This window comes from Electrona antarctica (assembly GCF_951216825.1).
Source record: "Electrona antarctica genome assembly, chromosome: 17".
NCBI classification, from domain to species: Eukaryota; Metazoa; Chordata; class Actinopteri; order Myctophiformes; family Myctophidae; genus Electrona; species Electrona antarctica.
The window spans coordinates 16,568,558-16,588,120 of record NC_136798.1 but is presented as its reverse complement, the minus strand read 5'-3'; the positions used below and the strand labels follow the sequence as shown (position 1 = coordinate 16,588,120).

The 19,563-nt window shown below is 43.6% G+C and overlaps 1 protein-coding gene across 1 annotated transcript in view; it reads right to left on the bottom strand.

Moving 5' to 3' along the window:
- The window catches only part of LOC306941006 (uncharacterized protein), a 30,905-nt gene extending 24,209 nt beyond the window's left edge, over positions 1-6,696 (bottom strand). The window contains exons 1-2 of the mRNA XM_079526309.1: positions 6,453-6,696; positions 222-1,107 (exon numbers count right to left, since the gene is read on the bottom strand). Of these exons, the coding sequence (XP_079382435.1) occupies positions 222-1,083 (862 nt within the window). The 5' untranslated portion in view covers positions 1,084-1,107; positions 6,453-6,696. The remainder of the gene's footprint in view (positions 1-221; positions 1,108-6,452) is intronic.
- Positions 6,697-19,563: the final 12,867 nt, after the last annotated feature.

Below are 19,563 nucleotides of genomic sequence, written 5' to 3'. Positions count from 1 at the left end.
AATTTGGAACACATCTACAAACTAGAAAAGTGTATGTGCTCAGTCTATGATGTCAGTCATCTGTGATATCACACATCTACATACAATCCATGACATCCAGTATAAGATTAAAGTTCTACAAAAGAGATTTACTTGCATTGGTTTACCGAAAGGAACAGGCTTTCGAAGTAAACGGTTATTGAACAAAACTGAAATGTATAAAAGACGGCATTTTTTAGTACCTTCCTTAGGAAGTATTCCCACCACGGGGCTCTTGTCCACCCAGGTGTACAGATCTCTGCTCACGTACTCATCCAGTTCTATGATCTTATCACGGGACAGCTGAGTCATGCCATGGTCACTGGTGATGATGAGGTTCACCCTCTCGTACAGCCCTGCCTTCTTCAGCTCATTCCTGAGAAAGCCGAGCTTCTCGTCTATTTCGGCGATAACATTGTCCATAAGGGGGCTCTCGGGCCCCAGGTTGTGACCGCTCTCGTCCGGTTCCTCCCAGTACAGAACGCCAAAATCCACGGCTTCCTCCCCTGGTGCGGAGAACCACTCGACTATCTTCTCCACCCGGGTTTCGAAGCTCACCGAGGCGTTGTATGGGAGGTAGCGGGTCGGGTACGTCCCGTGGATCTGCACGTCACCCCCAGGCCACATCGCCGCTCCACTCCGCCCTCCCGCTTTCTGATTGGTCACCCAGAGAGGCACCGCCTGATCCCACCACAGCGGGTTGTAGATGCTGTCTGTCTCCATGGAGAAGGACAGGTTGAGGGCCGGGTCGTACATCTCATTGGCCACGACGCCGTGCGTCTCGGCATACAGACCCGTCACTAAGCTGTAGTGGTTGGGGAAGGTTTTAGTGATGTAAACATTCTCTACCTTGTCCACCCTCACACCTTCAGCCATCAGCGCGCCGAAGTTGGGCGTGGGGACCCGATGGACATAGTCCCAGCGGAAGCCATCGAACGACACCAGCAGTAGCTTGGGCCGATCCCTGAAGCCGTGACCCCGTTGCCCATGATAGTTCATGCAATGCATGGAGACTGCTTGCAGGAGAAGAGCCCATAGGCAGACCTGGGAACAGTAGCTGCTCATCACTGTGCCTCGGTTGTTGAGTGACTGCAATCACACAAAAACGTGAACTGAGTTAACAACCACAGTTTTATACATTTTATACATTTCAGTGCACGATGGTGTGGCACTAAAATAGCAAAGGATAGGCAAGCTACAAGCTCAGTTTGCGTTGCATGATTTGCATCATGACACATTGTGAGCTTGTTGTAGGTGTAGTTCCCCCCCCCCCCCCCCCCTTCCCCTCACTGTATATGTTTCTTTTCCCTTTTTACCTCCTTTATGATGAATTCCTGTTCTGTTCTTTGACTATATAGTAGTATCTATCTGTACGTCTCTAAATGTTTTGATGAATTGAACATGGTGGACCCTCTTGTAAACAAGTGTAATGCTTAATTGGGTCGTCCACTCACAGTTAACAGTCTTTGTATTGAGTTTGTGCTTGAAATGTACTGTAATTCTGCAAACTGTTAATAAATATTTCAATCAATGACTGTAAAGCGCAGTCCACACCAATGCAAGTTGCTTTGGTGTGGAGTGTGGACGGAGTCGGACTGGACCAACTGGTTGCAAATAAGTTAAATAACTTGTAACCAGTTGGTCTGGACTGACGGATCTATGATGAATGGGAAAAAGGACCGTGGACCCTCTTGTAAACAAGTGTAATGCTGTATTGACAGTTTTTGTATTGAGTTGTGCTTGAAATGTACTGTAATTCTGCAAACTGTTAATAAATCAATCAATCAATAGTCACTAATGGAGATTTGTTTGTAAACATATAGGCCTATTTGATTTATTTATGAGTTATTGTTATTGAATATATAATAAAACACACACACACACACACACACACCCCATCATCATCGGCGATCACTCGGAACGAGTATGATTGTCCTCCTGTCGGTGGGTCTGGTCATCTGTGGGTCTTCAAGTGCTGGAAGAGGCCAATCCTTGATCCACAGTCTCTGTTGCAGTGGGTGCATATGTGAATGGTTGTCATGGGGGTGGTGGTGGTGGTGTGAGGAGCTGGCTTGGTGGTAGGTCTCTCCTTTCTCAGTTGCCTTTTGGTTTCTGTGGCACTGTGGAGGTCCTTTTCTTGTTGTGCTGTGCCTTCATGGACCATCCTGCTCCACATGCCTCTCTGGAGGGCAGCCTCCTCCCAGGTGTTGAGGTTGAAGTGGCACTTTCTCAGGTGAGTTTTGATGTTATCTTTGTACCTCTTTTTCTGCCCTCCTTGGGTGCGTTGACCTTCCTTCAGCTGGCCATACAGCATTTGCTTCGGGAGGCGGTAGTTGGGCATGCGGATGACATGGCCTGTCCATCGCAACTGGTGCCGAATGATGGTTGTGGTGATGCTGAGGATGTTGGCTTCCTTCAGAACACTGATGTTGGTACGCCTTTCTTCCCAACTGATCCTAAGGATCTTGCGGAGACATCGTTGATGGTATCGCTCCAGAGCCTTCAGATGTCTGCTGTAGGTGGTCCAGCTATCAGCCCCGTAAAGCAGAGTGGGCAGAACTACAGCTTGGTAGACAAGGAGCTTGGTGTTGGTCTGGATGTCCCTATTCTCAAAAACTCTCTTTCTCAGCCTAGCAAAGGCTGCACTGGCACACCCTATGCGGTGGTTAATCTCTGCATCAATGACAGCTCTTGTGGAAAGAAGACTGCCAAGGTATGCAAATTGATCCACGTTTTCCAGAGTTTGGTTTTCCACATGGATTGTGGGGGCTTGGAAGGGTGTGTCAGGAGCTGGTTGGTACAGGATCTGAGTTTTTTTAAAGTTTATGTCAAGTCCTAGGAGTCGGTAGGCTCTAGCAAAAGCATCCAAGGTGTTTTGGAGGTCCGCTTCAGAATGAGCAACTAGAGCGTTGTCATCTGCGTACTGGAGCTCTGTAATGGAAGAGGTGTCCACTTTGCTTTTTGCCCTAAACCTGTTGAGGTTGAAGAGCCCACCGTCAGTCCTGTACACAAACTTGACTCCCTCAGGCAGGTTTTGTCTCGTGAGGTGAAGAATGGCAGAGATGAAGATGGCAAACAGGGTTGGTGCAATGATACAGCCCTGCTTGACACCAGTGTCAACTTTGAAGGAAGCTGTTTCCGAGCAGCCATTGCCAACTATCGTTGCCGTCATGTCGTCGTGTAACAGACGCAAGATCCTCACGTACTTGTCCGGACATCCGATCTTGGAGAGGGCACCCCAGAGGGCAATTCTGTTCACGGAATCAAAGGCCTTTGTGAGGTCGATGAATGCCATGTACAGCGGTAGATGTTGTTCCCGACATTTCTCTTGCAGTTGACGGGCTGCAAAAATCATGTCAGAGGTTCCCCTAGCAGGACGGAAGCCGCACTGTGACTCTGGTAGGATCTCTTCTGACAGTGGCAGTAAACGGTTGGCCAAGATACGGGCCAGTATCTTTCCTGCTGTGGACAGGAGGGAGATGCCTCTGTAGTTGCCACAGTCCGCCTTATCTCCCTTCTTGAAGATGGTGATGATCAGGGCATCCCTGAGTTCGGCTGGGATTTCCTCCTTCTCCCAGATTTTACCAAGGAGGCTATGGGTGTGGCAAATGAGTTTTGGTCCACCCTGCTTGAAGATTTCTGCCGGAATCCCATCTGGTCCGGAGGCCTTGTTATTACTCAGTTTCCCGATGGCCTCCTGGACCTCACTTTCGGTGGGGGGATCACCTAAATGCTCCATGATGGGTCGCTGAGGGATCTGGTTGATTGTTTCCATCTCAACTGTGGTGTTTCGGTTTAGAAGCTCTTGGAAATGTTCTCGCCACCTTGAACTGATACCTGCATCGTCCTTCAGCAGTGTTTGTCCATCTTTAGAGCGGAGAGGGTTTAGGCCTCGATAGCTGGGCCCATAGACAGCCTTGGTGGCATTGAAGAAACCCCTGGTGTCCCCAGAGTCAGCGAGCCTCTGGATTTCCAGGGCCTTCTCCATCCACCATTGGTTTTTCAGCTCTCTCACTCTGCTCTGGACAAGTGCCTTTGCCTTGGCGTGGGCCTGCCTTTTGTCCCTACAGCTGATGTCGTTCTGCCAAGAACAAAAGGCTTTCCTTTTGGCATTGATTAGATGTTCTATTTCGATGTCGTTGTCATCGAACCAATCCTGGTGTTTCCTGGTCTTGTAGCCAATGGTATCCTTGCTGGTCTCAAGTAGTGTGGTCTTAAAAGCCTTCCAATGTTCTTCCACATCCTCAGGATATTCCTCCGGGAGTCTCACAGATAGGGTGTTTTGAAGATGTTGCACCATGTCTGTGTCTCCAAGGCTATTGATGTTAAATTTAGGGCGGAGTAGTCTCCTTTGTGTCCTCCTCTTCTGCCGCAACTCGATGTTCATTGTAGAGCGGATGAGTCGATGGTCTGTCCAGCAGTCGTCCGCGCAGATCATGGCCCTGGTGAGGTTAACATCTTTACGATCTCTAGCCCTGACAATGACAAAGTCAATGAGATGCCAAAGCTTCGATCTGGGATGCATCCAGGAGGTTTTGAGCCTGTTTCTCTGACGGAAAAGGGTGTTTGTAATCACAAGCTCATGTTCAGCACACTTTGACAGAAGAAGGACTCCGTTGGAATTTACATTCCCAACACCTTCTTTGCCTAAAGTGCCCTTCCAGAGCATGTGATCCTTGCCAACCCTGGCATTGAAATCTCCGAGCAGAAGGATCTTATCTTCTTTCGGGATGCTCGATAGAACCTGGTCTAGAGTTGCATAGAAGGTCTCCTTGTCTTCATCCTGTGAGTCCAGGGTTGGTGCATAGGCACTCACAGCAGTGGCCATCTGATCGTTTGAGAGCCTCAGTCTTAGGGTCATGAGACGCTCATTGATGCCTACTGGAGACTCGGAGAGTTGGGAGATGAGCCGGTTTTTGATGGCAAATCCAACTCCATGGATTCTGGGTTCGTCAGCTGATTTTCCCTTCCAGAAGAAGGTATATCCCCCTTTCTCCTCCTTTAGTTGCCCCTCCTCGGCCAGGCGGGTTTCAGACAGGGCAGCGATGTCAATATTCCACCTTTTCAGCTCCCTGGAAATGATTGCGGATCTTCTCTCTGGACGATTGCTGGAGGCACTGTCCATAAGTGTTCTCACGTTCCATGCTCCAAAGTTCATTGTTTTCATTGTCATTGTTTTAGTTTTTCTTGTTTTTCGACCGCTATAAAGGTGAACCCACTGGATGCGGTAATCCAGTCAGGTTATGAGAGGCAGGCTATTTTTAGGGCACCTTTTCTAGCCCCTTCCCCATGTGGGGTGAGCAGAGTGGACCCTGAATAGGGCTGCTCAGACGTGGGTGCAGCTGCCGAGATGCTCTCTCTGCCTCGGTCCGAGAGCAAGGCGACTGAATCAGACACCCACCGCCTATGTGCCAGTGCGTGGCTAGAAGCTCCCAGACTTCACTGTCCTGCTCCCGTTACCATTTCCTGGACGCCATAGGACTTGTAGGGGGGGTTGGGTAATGGTTGGTCCGTTCAGGAGAACGCCTGTGCGTGGTATCTTTTAAAGTGGGGAGACTGGTGCACAGTCAGCCACCACACTGTCCTTGACAAAGAGAAGGCCAGGGTCCAATGGCAAGGAAACCAAGACAATTGGGGGCCCATCTTTGCTGCAGCCTTCTTCCGCCTTTATGTCCGTTGTGGAGCTTCTCTGCTGCCATCATCCGCACACTCCGCCGTTGAGGTCTTGTTTTGGATCGCTCTTTGTCTGGAACCTCCCCCTCGACCTTACCGCCATGGGTGACCCTACCAGGAGCTAAACTAAGCTCCCGACGGCATCGCTCTCAGGTTCATTGGAACACACAAGGTTCTCCACCACGGCAAGGTGGCGATCCACGGAGAACACACACACACACACACACACACACACACTATAATGAACTGCCCAATATAAGGACGGCAGGCTGAAAGTGGCCAACCCAGTAGAAAATATCAAGAATCATAAGGACATTAATAGAGAGGGAACATGTTAGTTGAAGTCGTAATAAATTGCAATGAAGAAATGCATGACAGGGGGGGGGGGGGGGGGTAATGATTATGTCATACCAAATTTGGCAACTGGGCGATGACATTGTCTGCCTCTGCTACGACATTAAGACAATCAATCATACAATTAAATATACGTTCCACCAGCGATCGGCAGCAGCATTCAGTAACGCAACGAGTCAACTTGCTTGTCAGTGTCAGTAGCCTATAGTGCTACTGCTTATTGCTATATTGCTAATAAGACGAGCTCTACGCGTTAATAAACAGACAGCCAACGGACAATGTCACTTTCAAAGGACTGCAGTGCATGTAGCCTCCGGACAGGAGACGTTCAAATCGAAAGCTGTCGCATTACAAAATACAAACACATTCTAAAATGATATAAACGATGGTGTTGTCAACAAGCCTACCTTGTTATCTGTTTCTGCGCGGGTCTTGCTTGCCTTCCTCTGCACACAAAGATAAACAGCCCCAGACGCACTCGTTCCACTCAAAGGAAGTCCCGCCTACTGTGTTTATGTATGGTTTATGTATTATGATTGAAGATAGGAATTTACACCCAAAGGATGTGGTTTCAATATTTTTTCAAGTGCATGATGATGCTTCAATAGAAGCATTGAGGATGCATCATCATCATCATCATCATCATCATCATCATCAAACAGGCTAAACAGCGAGCAAAGCAAGTCTCAATGACGTAATGTAGATGAGGAGTCACGGGGAGGGGCGGGGGAGCACTGCATGACTGATATCCGGTCTAAAGCCCTCCTACTGTATATCCGGCTCTCTCTCTCTCTTTCTCTCTCTCTCTCTCTCTCTCTCTCTCTCTCTCTCTCTCTCTCTCTCTCTCTCTCTCTCTCTCTCTCTCTCTCTCTACCTACGCCTCTCTCACCATTTCTCTATCCGCCCTGGACCGGATGTGTAAACTGCAAAGTTAATTGATCCCAGATCCCATTCTCTGTGAATGAGTGGAGTCTGAAATTCATCAGTTATTATTATTATTATTACTAAATGTAATAAGTAACTGGCGAATATAGTAGCCATGTTCAGCCTCGTGGATAATTCCAAGCACTGAGACGTTTTTCTGGCTTGTTTTCTTTTAAAACTCATCTTAGAAGTTGACCTAGAAATAGGCTAAACATTGGCAACAAACAAACATCGGGTATTTTAGGTTAATTTTACTGAATGGAGCCATCCAACACTAACTTTCTCTCTCTAACATTGTACACAGTTTTACAGTGATGCAATGTCAGACCTACCATGCCACTAACCCTTTTGTCCACTAGGTGTCAGTCAAGTTCTATCTATGAGTCACTATGGCTGCTGTTTAGATTTAGGCCTATATATGTATTCTCAACCTATTGATTGATTGATTTATTAACAGTTTGCAGATTTACAGTACATTTCAAGTACAACTCAATACAACAACTGTTAACTGTGAGTGGACGACACCATAAAGCATTACACTTGTTTACAATATGGCCCACCATTTTCAATTCATCAAAACAATTAGAGACGTACAAATATAGGTAACAAGACAACTCACCCCTAAACTCACTTTTGGTGAGTTTTGGTGAGTTGTCCAGACAACTCACCCCTAAACAAATCACCCCTAAACTCACTTTTGGTGAGTTGTCCAGACAACTCACCCCTAAACGTGAAGACATCTCACCCCTGCTTTTTTAGGGGTGAGATGTCTTCACTTTCCGGGGTGAGATGTCTTCACTTTTGGCCACTTTCGGGGTGAGATGTCTTCACGTTTAGGGGTGAGTTGTCAGGACAACTCACCAAAAGTCTGACTGAATATGTAGCCTTTGAGCTATACTTTACTGAATATTTCACAAGAATATAACACAAGAGTCAAATGTACGGTCAAATGTAATGTAGTTTATTTAAATATAGAAACATTGTAAACAAAGTTCAAACAGCAGTTTGTACAAAAAATATAAAAAAAAGGTAAACATCAAAAGTTTAGAAAAACATCAGTTTGTACAAAAAAATATAGAAAAACGTTAAGTATAGAAAAAATGTAAACTAAAAAATATAGTAAAAAGTTGTCATAAAAAAAAAACATCAGTTTGCTACAAAAACACTAAAAAGTTGTCATATCTACAAAAAGAAAGAAAAAAGTTGTGCTGTGTGCAGTGCAGTGTGCTGTCCCATTTTGGTCAAAAGTTGTGCACTAAAAAGTTGTCATATCTACAAAAAGAAAGAAAAAAGTTGTGCTGTGTGCAGTGCAGTGTGCTGTCCCATTTTGGTCAAAAGTTGTGCAGTGCAGTGTGCTCATCTCCACACTGGGGCATTCACTTCAGAAGCGAGAGTTAGCATGTCCATAAATAATAAATAATAAATAAATAAATAAATAATTAGCCGTGACTGCGCACGTCTGTAGGAACCGATAGTTAGATCCGAAATTGAATTATGCCTACTGTAATGGGTGCCACGGAAAGTACAGACAACTCACCCCGCAATGTCAGAAAGTGAAGACAGCTCACCCCGGAAAGTAAAGACATCTCACCGGGGTGAGATGTCTTCACTTTCCGGGGTGAGCTGTCTTCACTTTCCGGGGTGAGCTGTCCGGGGTGAGCTGTCCGGACAACTCACCCCGACATGTCAAAAAGTGAAGACAACTCACCGGGGTGAGATGTCTCGTATTCCAAATATACACCCGCACACCTATAGTCCTTCTCAAATCGATCACCTTGTTGATAGTGTCACAAGCTCATTTCAAATGACACTTGACTCTGTCGCTCCCCTGAAAAGGAAAGTAATAAAGCAACAAAGGCTAGCCCCATGGTACAACTCGGAAACTAGAAATCTCAAGCGAACGTCTCGCAAACTTGAAAAAATATGGCGCTCAACCAAACGGAAAGAATCGTGTATAGTCTGGCAGAATAGCCTCAAAATATACAAAAAGGCCCTCGACAATGCCAGAGCCACCTATTATTCATCCCTAATAGAGGAAAACAAAAGTAACCCCAAGTTCCTTTTTGACACTCTGGCAAAACTGACAAAAAGTAATGATTCCACTGGCAAAATAGGAACTATCAGAGATCAAATTGATCTACAACTACTCTCGGCCCCCACTGGACTGCCCCCAAATATGGTGGTCCCAGAGATGGCCGCACACCCAAATATATATATATGGACAGCTTCTCCCCAATCGAGCTCTCTGATTTCACTTCAATGATAACTTCCTCAAAATCAACGACATGTCCCCTGGATCCAGTTCCAACTAGATTACTCAAAGAGGTCCTGCCCCCGGTTGGTACATCCCTGCTCAATATCAATATGTCCCTGGTGACAGGCTACGTGCCACAATCCTTTAAGGTAGCTGTAATCAAACCTCTTCTCAAAAAGCCTACTCTTGACCCAGGCATTCTAGCTAACTATAGACCCATATCAAACCTTCCATTTCTCTCCAAAATCCTCGAGAAAGCAGTCGCCAAACAGTTATGTGACTTTCTACATAACAACAATATATTCGAAGGCTTTCAGTCAGGCTTCAGAGCTAACCACAGCACTGAGACGGCATTGCTGAGAGTTTCAAATGACCTCCTGACTGCAGCAGATAATAACCTCCTCTCTGTACTGGTATTGCTGGACCTTAGTGCTGCATTCGACACTATTGACCACCACATCCTGCTACAGAGACTGGAGCACCTGGTTGGCATCAAGGATGTCGCACTGAAATGGTTCGAGTCCTATCTGTCTGACCGATTTCAGTTTGTTAATGTCAATGATGGATCCTCAACACGTGAAAAGGTCAAATACGGAGTTCCACAAGGCTCTGTGCTTGGACCAATACTTTTCTCTTTATATATGCTCCCTCTGGGTAACATCATCAGGGAACACTCTATAGATTTCCACTGTTACGCGGACGACACTCAACTATATCTATCGATGAAACCGAACGAAACGGACCAACTAGTCAAACTTCAAGCATGTCTTAAAGACATAAAGAGTTGGATGACCCGTAATTACCTACTCCTCAACTCTGACAAAACGGAAGTTATCATTATTGGCCCTAAGCCCCTAAGAGACAAACTAGCCGACGAGAACTTTTCCCTAGATGGCATTACCTTGGCCTCCAAGGCCACTGTAAAGAATCTGGGAGTTATCTTTGATCAAGATATGTCCTTCAAATCTCACATCAAACAAATCTCAAAGACTGCCTTTTTTCACCTGCGTAATATTGCAAAAGTTAGGCACATCCTGTCCAAAAATGACGCAGAAAAACTTGTCCACGCATTTGTTACCTCAAGGCTGGACTACTGCAACTCGCTATTGTCAGGCTGCCCAAGTAAATCTCTGAAAAGCCTACAGCTAGTTCAAAATGCTGCGGCGCGTGTGCTGACAGGTACCAGAAGAAGAGACCATATCACTCCTTCACTGGCCTCTCTACACTGGCTCCCGGTTAAATACAGAATAGAGTTCAAAATTCTTCTCCTCACCTACAAAGCTCTCAATGGTCAGGCACCACAATATCTCAAAGAACTCATCGATCCCTACGAACCAAATAGAACACCAGTGCGTTTACAGTATGCAAAAATGCTTACTGTCCCAAAAATATCAAAAGTTACAATAGGAGTAAGGGGAACCTCCCACCAAACCCCGCACCTGTGTTGTGTGTCTGCTAAATACCATAATTGTACATTGTTTGTGTGGGTTTGTCTCCCAGCAGTGCTTGTAATATACACTGTATAGTCATTAGCCTTGCTGAGATTACTATTCGAACCAAAGAGAATGGATTCAGTTTTTCCCAGGTGTAGAGATAGTTTGTTATCAGCGAGCCGGGTGCAGATTCTACCGAGCTCAGAGCTGAGGGCCTTTTCAACCTGCAGCTTGTTCCTGTCCGAGACCAGCAGTGCTGAGTCATCTGCGAACAGGAACAAGTTGCAGTCACAAGCTGATGTCATGTCGTTAACATATATTAGGAACAGTAAAGGCCCTATTATGCTACCTTGTGGAACGCCACAGCTCACTGGGAGGGGGGGGGGGGGGGGACAGTGTTCCGTTCACCTCCACCATCTGTTCTCTCCCCTCCAGGTAGGATTGCATCCAGCTCACTACGCTATTTCTCTCATTAATTCTATGCCTTTGCAGATGACGACGATGAGATTGTTGATATCCAGAGTGCTGACGTTTCATCATCCAAAAAATAAAAAGCTCAGTCAGACCACTCTCTGCACCTAGCTGACCAGCTGATTGAATAATGCTTTGCCCTCATATTTGCCAACCATAATCCATTATAGTTACTGATGTTTTCTATGCAAATAAAGTGAAGTTGGTTAAATCTGGGCCTCAAGCTTAGAAGTAGAAGGTGCTCTCTTGTGGTGGTTTTAAAGGTGGTTGTTTCTGGAGACATTGGAGAGAGGGAGTTTTTTATGTGCTTCTTTTCTCCTGTTTCTTGTTTTATTTTTTGTTGTGTTGTCCCCTGTATTGTTTTTTGAGGGCCTCCTATGGCCAGCTTTTGGTGTTGAAGCCAAAAGTAAGGACAGAAAAGTGAAGACGCAAATTGTGATTGTGATGTATGATGATGAATGATATGATGTATGATGATAAGAGCGCCCCTCACTTCACACAGGCGTGATTTATATATATATATATATATATATATATATATATATATATATATATATATATATATATATATTATATATATAAAGATTGATTGGTAAGGAGGCACACATTTTGGTGGCATAAGCATAACGGTAGAATTCATTTAATCCCATGTTTGTACTGTTTGAACAAAATGAGTGGAGCTCCCTCTGGTGTTGTGCCTGTGTGTCGTCTCTCTCACTTTGTTGAAATAGTTTAACAGGTAGGCTACATGGGTACCAACAAAACGCCTGCGGTTTCAGAGGCTACATGGGCACTGATCCCTTGAGTATCTTGAAGACCAGGCCCATTGCAAATTGTGGTGTCCTCTACTCTGAGCCATCCCACCCTAGCATAATGAGGAGGGGTTAGGTGTGAGGTTCTGGGCTGCATCTGCGCGGACCAGCTCCAACTCTTTAAGGCCAGTATGTACAACATGTCTTTTGGTGTTTGAGGGAATGAGAACACTGAAATCCAATGGGAATGCACTGAGAACATGTAAACTCCATGCTCGCAGAAAGGCCTTAGTTGGGTGGGTTCAAGGTACTAGGGATGCACCGAATTGGAAATTCTTGGCCGAAACCGAATATAGGAAACAGTTGGCCGAAAACCGAATACCGAATATCCGAATATGATTAATATTATATTAATATATATATTATATATCTTTTTTCCTATACCATTGCTGTCATGGCCGTACCTTAAAGCTACCTGATTTATGGACCTATAACTATTGTAGTGAATGTTAGGATGAGAGGAATAGTCTTACAGAGTTGTGCTTGTGAAGCTTTCTCAAGTCTATTTCTATGGCAAGATCAGTAGATTACAAATCCATTACAGCCATGGAGAGTAAACATAATTGCAGTCTCATCAAGTAAACACTTTTATTTCCTACAATGAATAATGAATTCTTTATAACTAAAATATACTCTATACTATTATGCAGAATGCAGATTACGCAGATCATTTACTTCTCCCGATTGTACACACAGGTACTAAACTGCCTCTGAACTGAAAACACTGACCTGCATTGAATTGCACACTGTAACTCCCGTCCTCACTTGTCGAAAGGTACATTGCCATAGCAGATCAAGTTGGGTACTCTTAAACACCTCATAATCCACCTTTGCTTGTTTCTTTGTACTTGAAAGCAAGAGAACATGAAAATAATTGAAGTGGCAAAAGACAAAAATCCACAGTAGAGAATAAAACTGGCACAATCTCTGCTGTGTCCAATTATGAAAAACAAAATAGAATAAAACTAGAAAAAGTGCCCTTCTGGACACAGGTCTCCACCAGGAGGATAGGAGTGTGTGTGTGTGATGTTTGGCAAAATGTTTAGGAGTAATATAAACATGTTTTTTTGTTTGTTTGTTTTTTACAACAATTTGTTGAGGAATGCAGAGCCAGATCACTCATAGAATCTCTGAGGATAGAATTGTGGATGAGCAGGACATGTGCAGCATTTTGAACGAAATGGGCCACTCCTGAAAACTTTAGAAGGCAACGTTAGCTAATCAGTGTAGAATCTGATAAATCCAACAGACTCGTCTTGATCACATGACTACAGAGATCATGTGTACCGATTTGCGTGAGATTTGGATGAAATCTGTGCGACTAACATAAGCAATGTGCAGAAATCGGCCTCATGGTGGCGCTATAACCGGCAGATGTGGAGGGATGCAGGGACAATGTTTTTCCATGGCCTCTAGTGAGTGCGCATACATAAGTTGTATACAGATTGATGAAGTTATAGCTAAAAACAGGAATTGGCCTGTTATAGCGCCACCATGAGGCTGATTTGGAAAAGAATGAGTGGCATGTCGTCCTCGGCCTAGTGGGAATGTGTGTGTATAATTTCACGGAAATTGCACAGTGTTTGTGATTTGTGGCATTTTGTTCGAAACGGACCAATCATGTAGGCTTTGGAAGCCAATATTAGCCAATCAGGATGGAAATTGTGCAGATCTGTGTTGATCACATGACTATGGAGATAGTGTATACCGAATTGTGTGATGTATGGATAAAATGTGTACGAGTAATCTACAGAAATGTGTTTTGCCTAAATCGGCCTCATGGATGGTGGCGCTATAACAGGCCGTTGAGGAATATTTGGGGCAGAGGTTCATCGTTGGCATCCATGGAGTGTGTGTGCAAAGTTTGGCATGGATCGGGCCAACGGTACCGGAGATTAGCTGATAACGGACGGACGGAAGGACGGAAGGAAGGAAGGAAGGACACACACACACACACACGGACGGAGTGCAAAACATACTCTCTCCCCATGCCTTCGGCCTGGTGGAGACAACAAAACAAAAACATAGAAATGTCCAGGAAATATGTATTAAGTTGCTCTGGCAGGGCTATGGCTCGTCACCAGCATGGAGAGTCAGGGGATTGGTACAGAGCAAAGCTTCAAGAGTGATTCAAAGAGGATTACTTAGTCAGCAACCATAGCCATTGTGCCTTAAAGTCAGAGCAAAAACAGTCTTTTAGTGCACGTGCAAGTCAAGTCTTAGTCATGTGAGACTAGTCCAAGTCAAGTCTCAAGTCATTTGAGACTAGTCCAAGTCTCAAGTAATTCAAGAAAATCACACTTGTGTGAAGTGAGGGGTGCTCTTATCATCAAACATCACATTCCGTGCTCAGTAGGCATGTAACGATATATCGTATATCGATTTTACAGAAATGAGACAGACTCCATGCAGTCACTTTCAGTAGTAGAGTAGTAGTGGGGAGCTGTGTGACTGTGCCCAGGTGATGGTCGTTGATGCTCAATTATATATCAAGGAAGGCAACTAGAAAAGTCGCAATTTTGAAAAATTGCAAAGTGTGGTTGCCGCAGCCGCTTACATAGGCCGCTCCCACAAATGTTGCCAGCCAATTACAATGTCGCGTCACCCCTGTGATCATGCGTAAGTAATTCTGAGGGGATTTATCCCCCAAAAATCATGTTTTTGCAACAAACATTTTTCGCATTTGCGGCGCCCCCTATGGATGAAAATGAAATTGCTTTTGGCTCTGCGTTGATTAAACCACCCGCGAATGTGATTCAAATTTGGGATGGATTGGACATTCCGTTCGTGATTTGTGGATTTTTTTTGTAAAATAGGCCCCTCCCACTAACTTCGGACGGTGATTACGGCCAAACGATACAGACTACCAACATTACGCCTGTGGTGTTTTAATCGGATACGTCCAGAGATCAAGTGTACCGATTTTTGTGAGATTTAGACAAAATCTGTAGGCGGAAGAGCAAAAAGTGTATTTTGAAGAAAATTCAAATTTGGTGGAAATTCTTCCCAGGTCGAAATGGGCGTGGCCTATATGCGTCATGACCCAAGGAATCCATGGAAAAATACATTTTGATTTTACGACTTACGGTTCAAGAGTTATAGGGAAAAATGTAAAGTGGGCTGTTATAGCGCCACCATGAGGCCAACTGATTCCTTTTCAATTAATTTTCATAATTATTATGAACCTCCCTCCCAAGTCTTGAAATGGTTCTGGCAAAACTTTACTTAAATAATAATCACTATTATGTGTCCATAAAACATTTATTCAGCTCTTTTGAATGCATTAATTGCATACACTATTCGAAACCAAATAGGCCGAAAATGCATTTTTAGCCATTTTCTGCCGAATATTTTCTGCGGTCGAATATTCGGTGCATCACTAGTACAAACCCATGTGACCTTTTTTCTGTGAGATTCGGTGCTTGTGTGATGATTGATCCTAAGCAACGGATACAACCAGAAATAAACCGGAAGTGGACATTTCGCCTGCCTTCCGCCTCCACGTTATTTACCTGGGGACTCCCTGGACCCCAGACCCTATGTTGAGATCCGGTGCTTTACACAAACCTGTGTGTGTGTGTGTGTGTGTGTGTGTGTGTGTGTGTGTGTGTGTGTGTGTGTGTGTGTGCGTGTGCGTGTGTCAACCAGTCAGTATATGGAAGAAATTCAAACGAGAGGGACCACCAACAAGATAGGAGCGCTCAGCTCTCGCACCCTTGCTCTGTCTCTGTATGTGTTTCTGTAAGAGGTGGTATATAATGTGATAGAGGCAGCATGGCAGGGCACATGGTGAGCAGTAGGATTGTCTCTAAAGTGACATAGCAATCTTTAGAAACTTCACCAATAAGAACACAAGGTCACAAGGTCAATGTTTGCGTAATTAACAATTGCTCACACAATTAATTCACTGAAAAATAAATGTTTACATGCATATATATTATCAACTAGGCTACAATGAAATGGATGGTTGAGACATCAGATGTTCAGGAGCAAATTGTAATAGTGTAGTGTAGGGCAGGCCCCATAGGCCCTACAGAAGATTTGCGTTCGATTTGCTATTTCCACTCAGCCTGGTGGGTTTGGGCCTGCTTGATTGATCGAAAATGCAAACAGCATGACGTACAGTCATACATTTGGGCTAAAAGGATAACATAAAACGTGTGCACGTGTGTGTGTTCATGCATGCGGACACTGTGGTGTGTGCCCCCCCCTACCAACACACACGTTTAGCTGACAGTGTGAATCTATGTAGGAACTGTGGAGCAGCCACTGGGATACGTACCTGCTTATGTGTGTTCTGGGACAGTTGTGTGTATTCACATCCACGCAGACATGAAGGTTTTTCTTTGTTTGTTTGGGCAGGAAAGCTCTGTCTATTGTGTGATCCGTTGTGCTAACTATTGTGACATCACCAGAGGACGTTGAGATAGCCTTTGTTGATTTCTCTGTAGAATGCTGTGATGTTCATTGTGATGCATAGAGTGGTGTGTTGTAGGCCGTATGCACTGTGGTCGTGTTAAGATTGCCATTGTCAGATGCTGTACAGTAGTAGAATCTTCATGCTAACCTATTGTATAGTAAAGCAATTGCCAGTCTGTGTCATAATGGTTTGAGGTACATAGCCAATTTTGTGTCATGGTTCCTGTGTGTATTCTTATTTTCATTGTTTTAGAGGTTGTATACTGTTATATAGGCTATTATTGTTCATTATTGTTCATGATCTTTTTCTTTGCAGTAACTATTTTACCCTAACTGTATCTTACCTGGTGTGCTGCTTGTGGCGATTGATTGATTGATTGATATATAAAGTATTTATTAACAGTTTGCAGAATGGGTACATTTCACATGAAAGCACAACTCAATACAAAGACTGTTACTGTGGACGACACACTGATAAAGCATTACACTTGTTTACAACAGGGTCCACCTTTTTCAATTCATCAGAACATTTAGAGACGAACAAACTTCTGAATTTCCCATGCTGGATCATGAGATGGATGGATGGATCGATCAATCAATCTATTTATACATTTATCTACCGGTATGTAGGTAACAGAAAGTTCCTCAGGTTTAATTTCACAAGTTATTCATGATTAATTTGCATGATTTTATTTTCAGTTTGATAACCCTTGGCCTTTAACCCTATAGAGCGTCGCAGTCCCGCCCCCTTTCATGACGACGCTAGAACCAGAAGTGAATTCCTCATTCATTTTCCTCATAGACTTTTCAAAAAGTATTTATTTAAAGACGATTACGCCACGGACAAAGCCAACTCGAGTTGTGACACATCATGACAATAAACACAATGTTTTTCGCTGATCAAATAATTTGTAAGACGAAAAACAAACTATCCTGCCATGTTTTTCTTCTTACAAATGATTTGATTGGCCCAAAACATTGTGTTTACTTTCATGATTTGTCACAACTCCAGTTTGCTTTGTCCGCGGTGTAAGCGTCTTTATATAAATACTTTTTGAAAAGTCTATGAGGAAAATGAACGGGGAATTCACTTCTGGTCCTCGGGAGGGGGTGGGACTGCGAAGCTCTATAGCATCCCTATTCTGGGGCAAATATTTGGTGAAAGTTGAATTCAAATTGATTATGTTTTGTATTGTACATGTTAAAGCTGCGCTTTCCTCTTCTACCCCAGATTTAGACCTGGTTTCCATTTACCATTGAGCTGCATTGTTGCTCAGAGGATAAATTAATTTGTGGCAGATCCTGTGACTAGGTGAGAAGACCAGGGAGACAAAATACAACCACCCCAATTGTATAATAATCTTGTATTAACATACTCTACCATACAAAATACAACCACCCCAATTGTATAATAATCTTGTATTAACATACTCTACCATACAAAATACAACCACCCCAATTGTATAATAATCTTGTATTAACATACTCTACCATACAAAATACAACCACCCCAATTGTATAATAATCTTGTATTAACATACTCTACCATACAAAATACAACCACCCCAATTGTATAATAATCTTGTATTAACATACTCTACCATACAGATTGGACACAATTACATTTTATTAATAAAAAAAAGTTACAGTGCACCTTTAGGTTTTTGCTGTCTTTATTCATGTTTGGGTTGACTAGACCTTTTTTTTTAGATGTCTTTGCTGGGGGGCTTTTTTATGCCTTATTAATTATACAGTATAGGTAGACAGGAAATGGGGTGAGAGAGTGACACACAGCAAAGGCCATCGGGACTCGAACCCACGACACGCTGTCAGGCTACATTGGAGCCTAGGTGTGGGCCTGGGTTGACTTTACAACCAGTGAATGGAGAGAAAAAAACATTTGGATAGACATTCGAATTTTGTGCCAAGTGAGGTCAAATTTACTGTATACTGAGTCATGCTTTAATTATTAGAGCATGACTTATTAGAATGTAATAAGTAGGTATCAGACAGCAGAACAGCCACATTACACACTGTTAGGCTACTTCCTGCTAGCCACGTGTACGGAATTGTCTAGAATGATATAGTGAGCATCACAACCTGAAAAACTGGATTTATAACAAATTTGAATCTGTGACTAAACTGTTTACTCTGTCAACCTTTTCAGATTTGTACATGAGTTTGTAAGGTTTTGATGTAAATAAATTAACCTCCCTCTACACTATATAAATGGGTCCAAACTGCTATATTGTTCGGTAGGAAATTGCTAGTACAACTATGGAAGTCAGCTCATGTACCAGCAATCATAGATTGACATAACTTACTTAATAGGACAGCAGCATATGTGAACGGTTATGCTTCACTATGAAGGGCAGAATAAACCAGTTCGGATACTGGAGAATTCGCCAGTTTACCAAGTCGCCATGGCGAAAATTCTTCATCAATGTCTTCATCGTTATGCTAACATGCTGTCTTCATCAGTGTAGTATGTCAAACTCACAGATGTTATGGTTCATTTTTAAAGTGATCAAATTATTTTGTGCAATTAAATGGTCAGCTAGATGATGATAAAAAGATGAGTATGTGAATACCAATGATAAGTAGGCCTACCATTTCAGGAATTGTTTACTAATGAATTACATTGTTTCGGTACTTTGGTGTTTAAACTTTTAGCATTCCTACTTTCTTTAGTGTTAACTAGAGACCAGCTCCAACTCCACTAACAACTATCCTCTCGCTCTCAATTCAATGCAATTTAAATGAAGGTGAAGTAAAACTAAAATGCTTGTTCACAGTTGGTTCTACTGTATAACATAGCCTCCCTCCTTTTGTTACTCTTCACTCTATTTTTGAGGGGCGCTAGCCCCTCCTATACGCCTTTCTTGTCCTGAACTCGTGTCACAATTGCCATTGACAATGAATAGAGAATTTACGTCATATGTGTCTGAACAAATCGACATGTTACGTCATGATGATAAGAGCGCCCCTCACTTCACACGGGTGTGATTTTCTTTGACTGTATTGACTGTTGTTTTAGGACTGTTTTTGTTTGTCTATTTATTTCTTGTTGTGTCCTGTCTCTTGACCTGTTATAAATAAAGGGTAAAAAATCTAATTGCAAAAAAACACACACAGCTCTATAATGTTTGGTAGGCGCTGACGGGTTGCCCACCTGCTCCTGGCAGGTAAATCAAATTTATGGGCA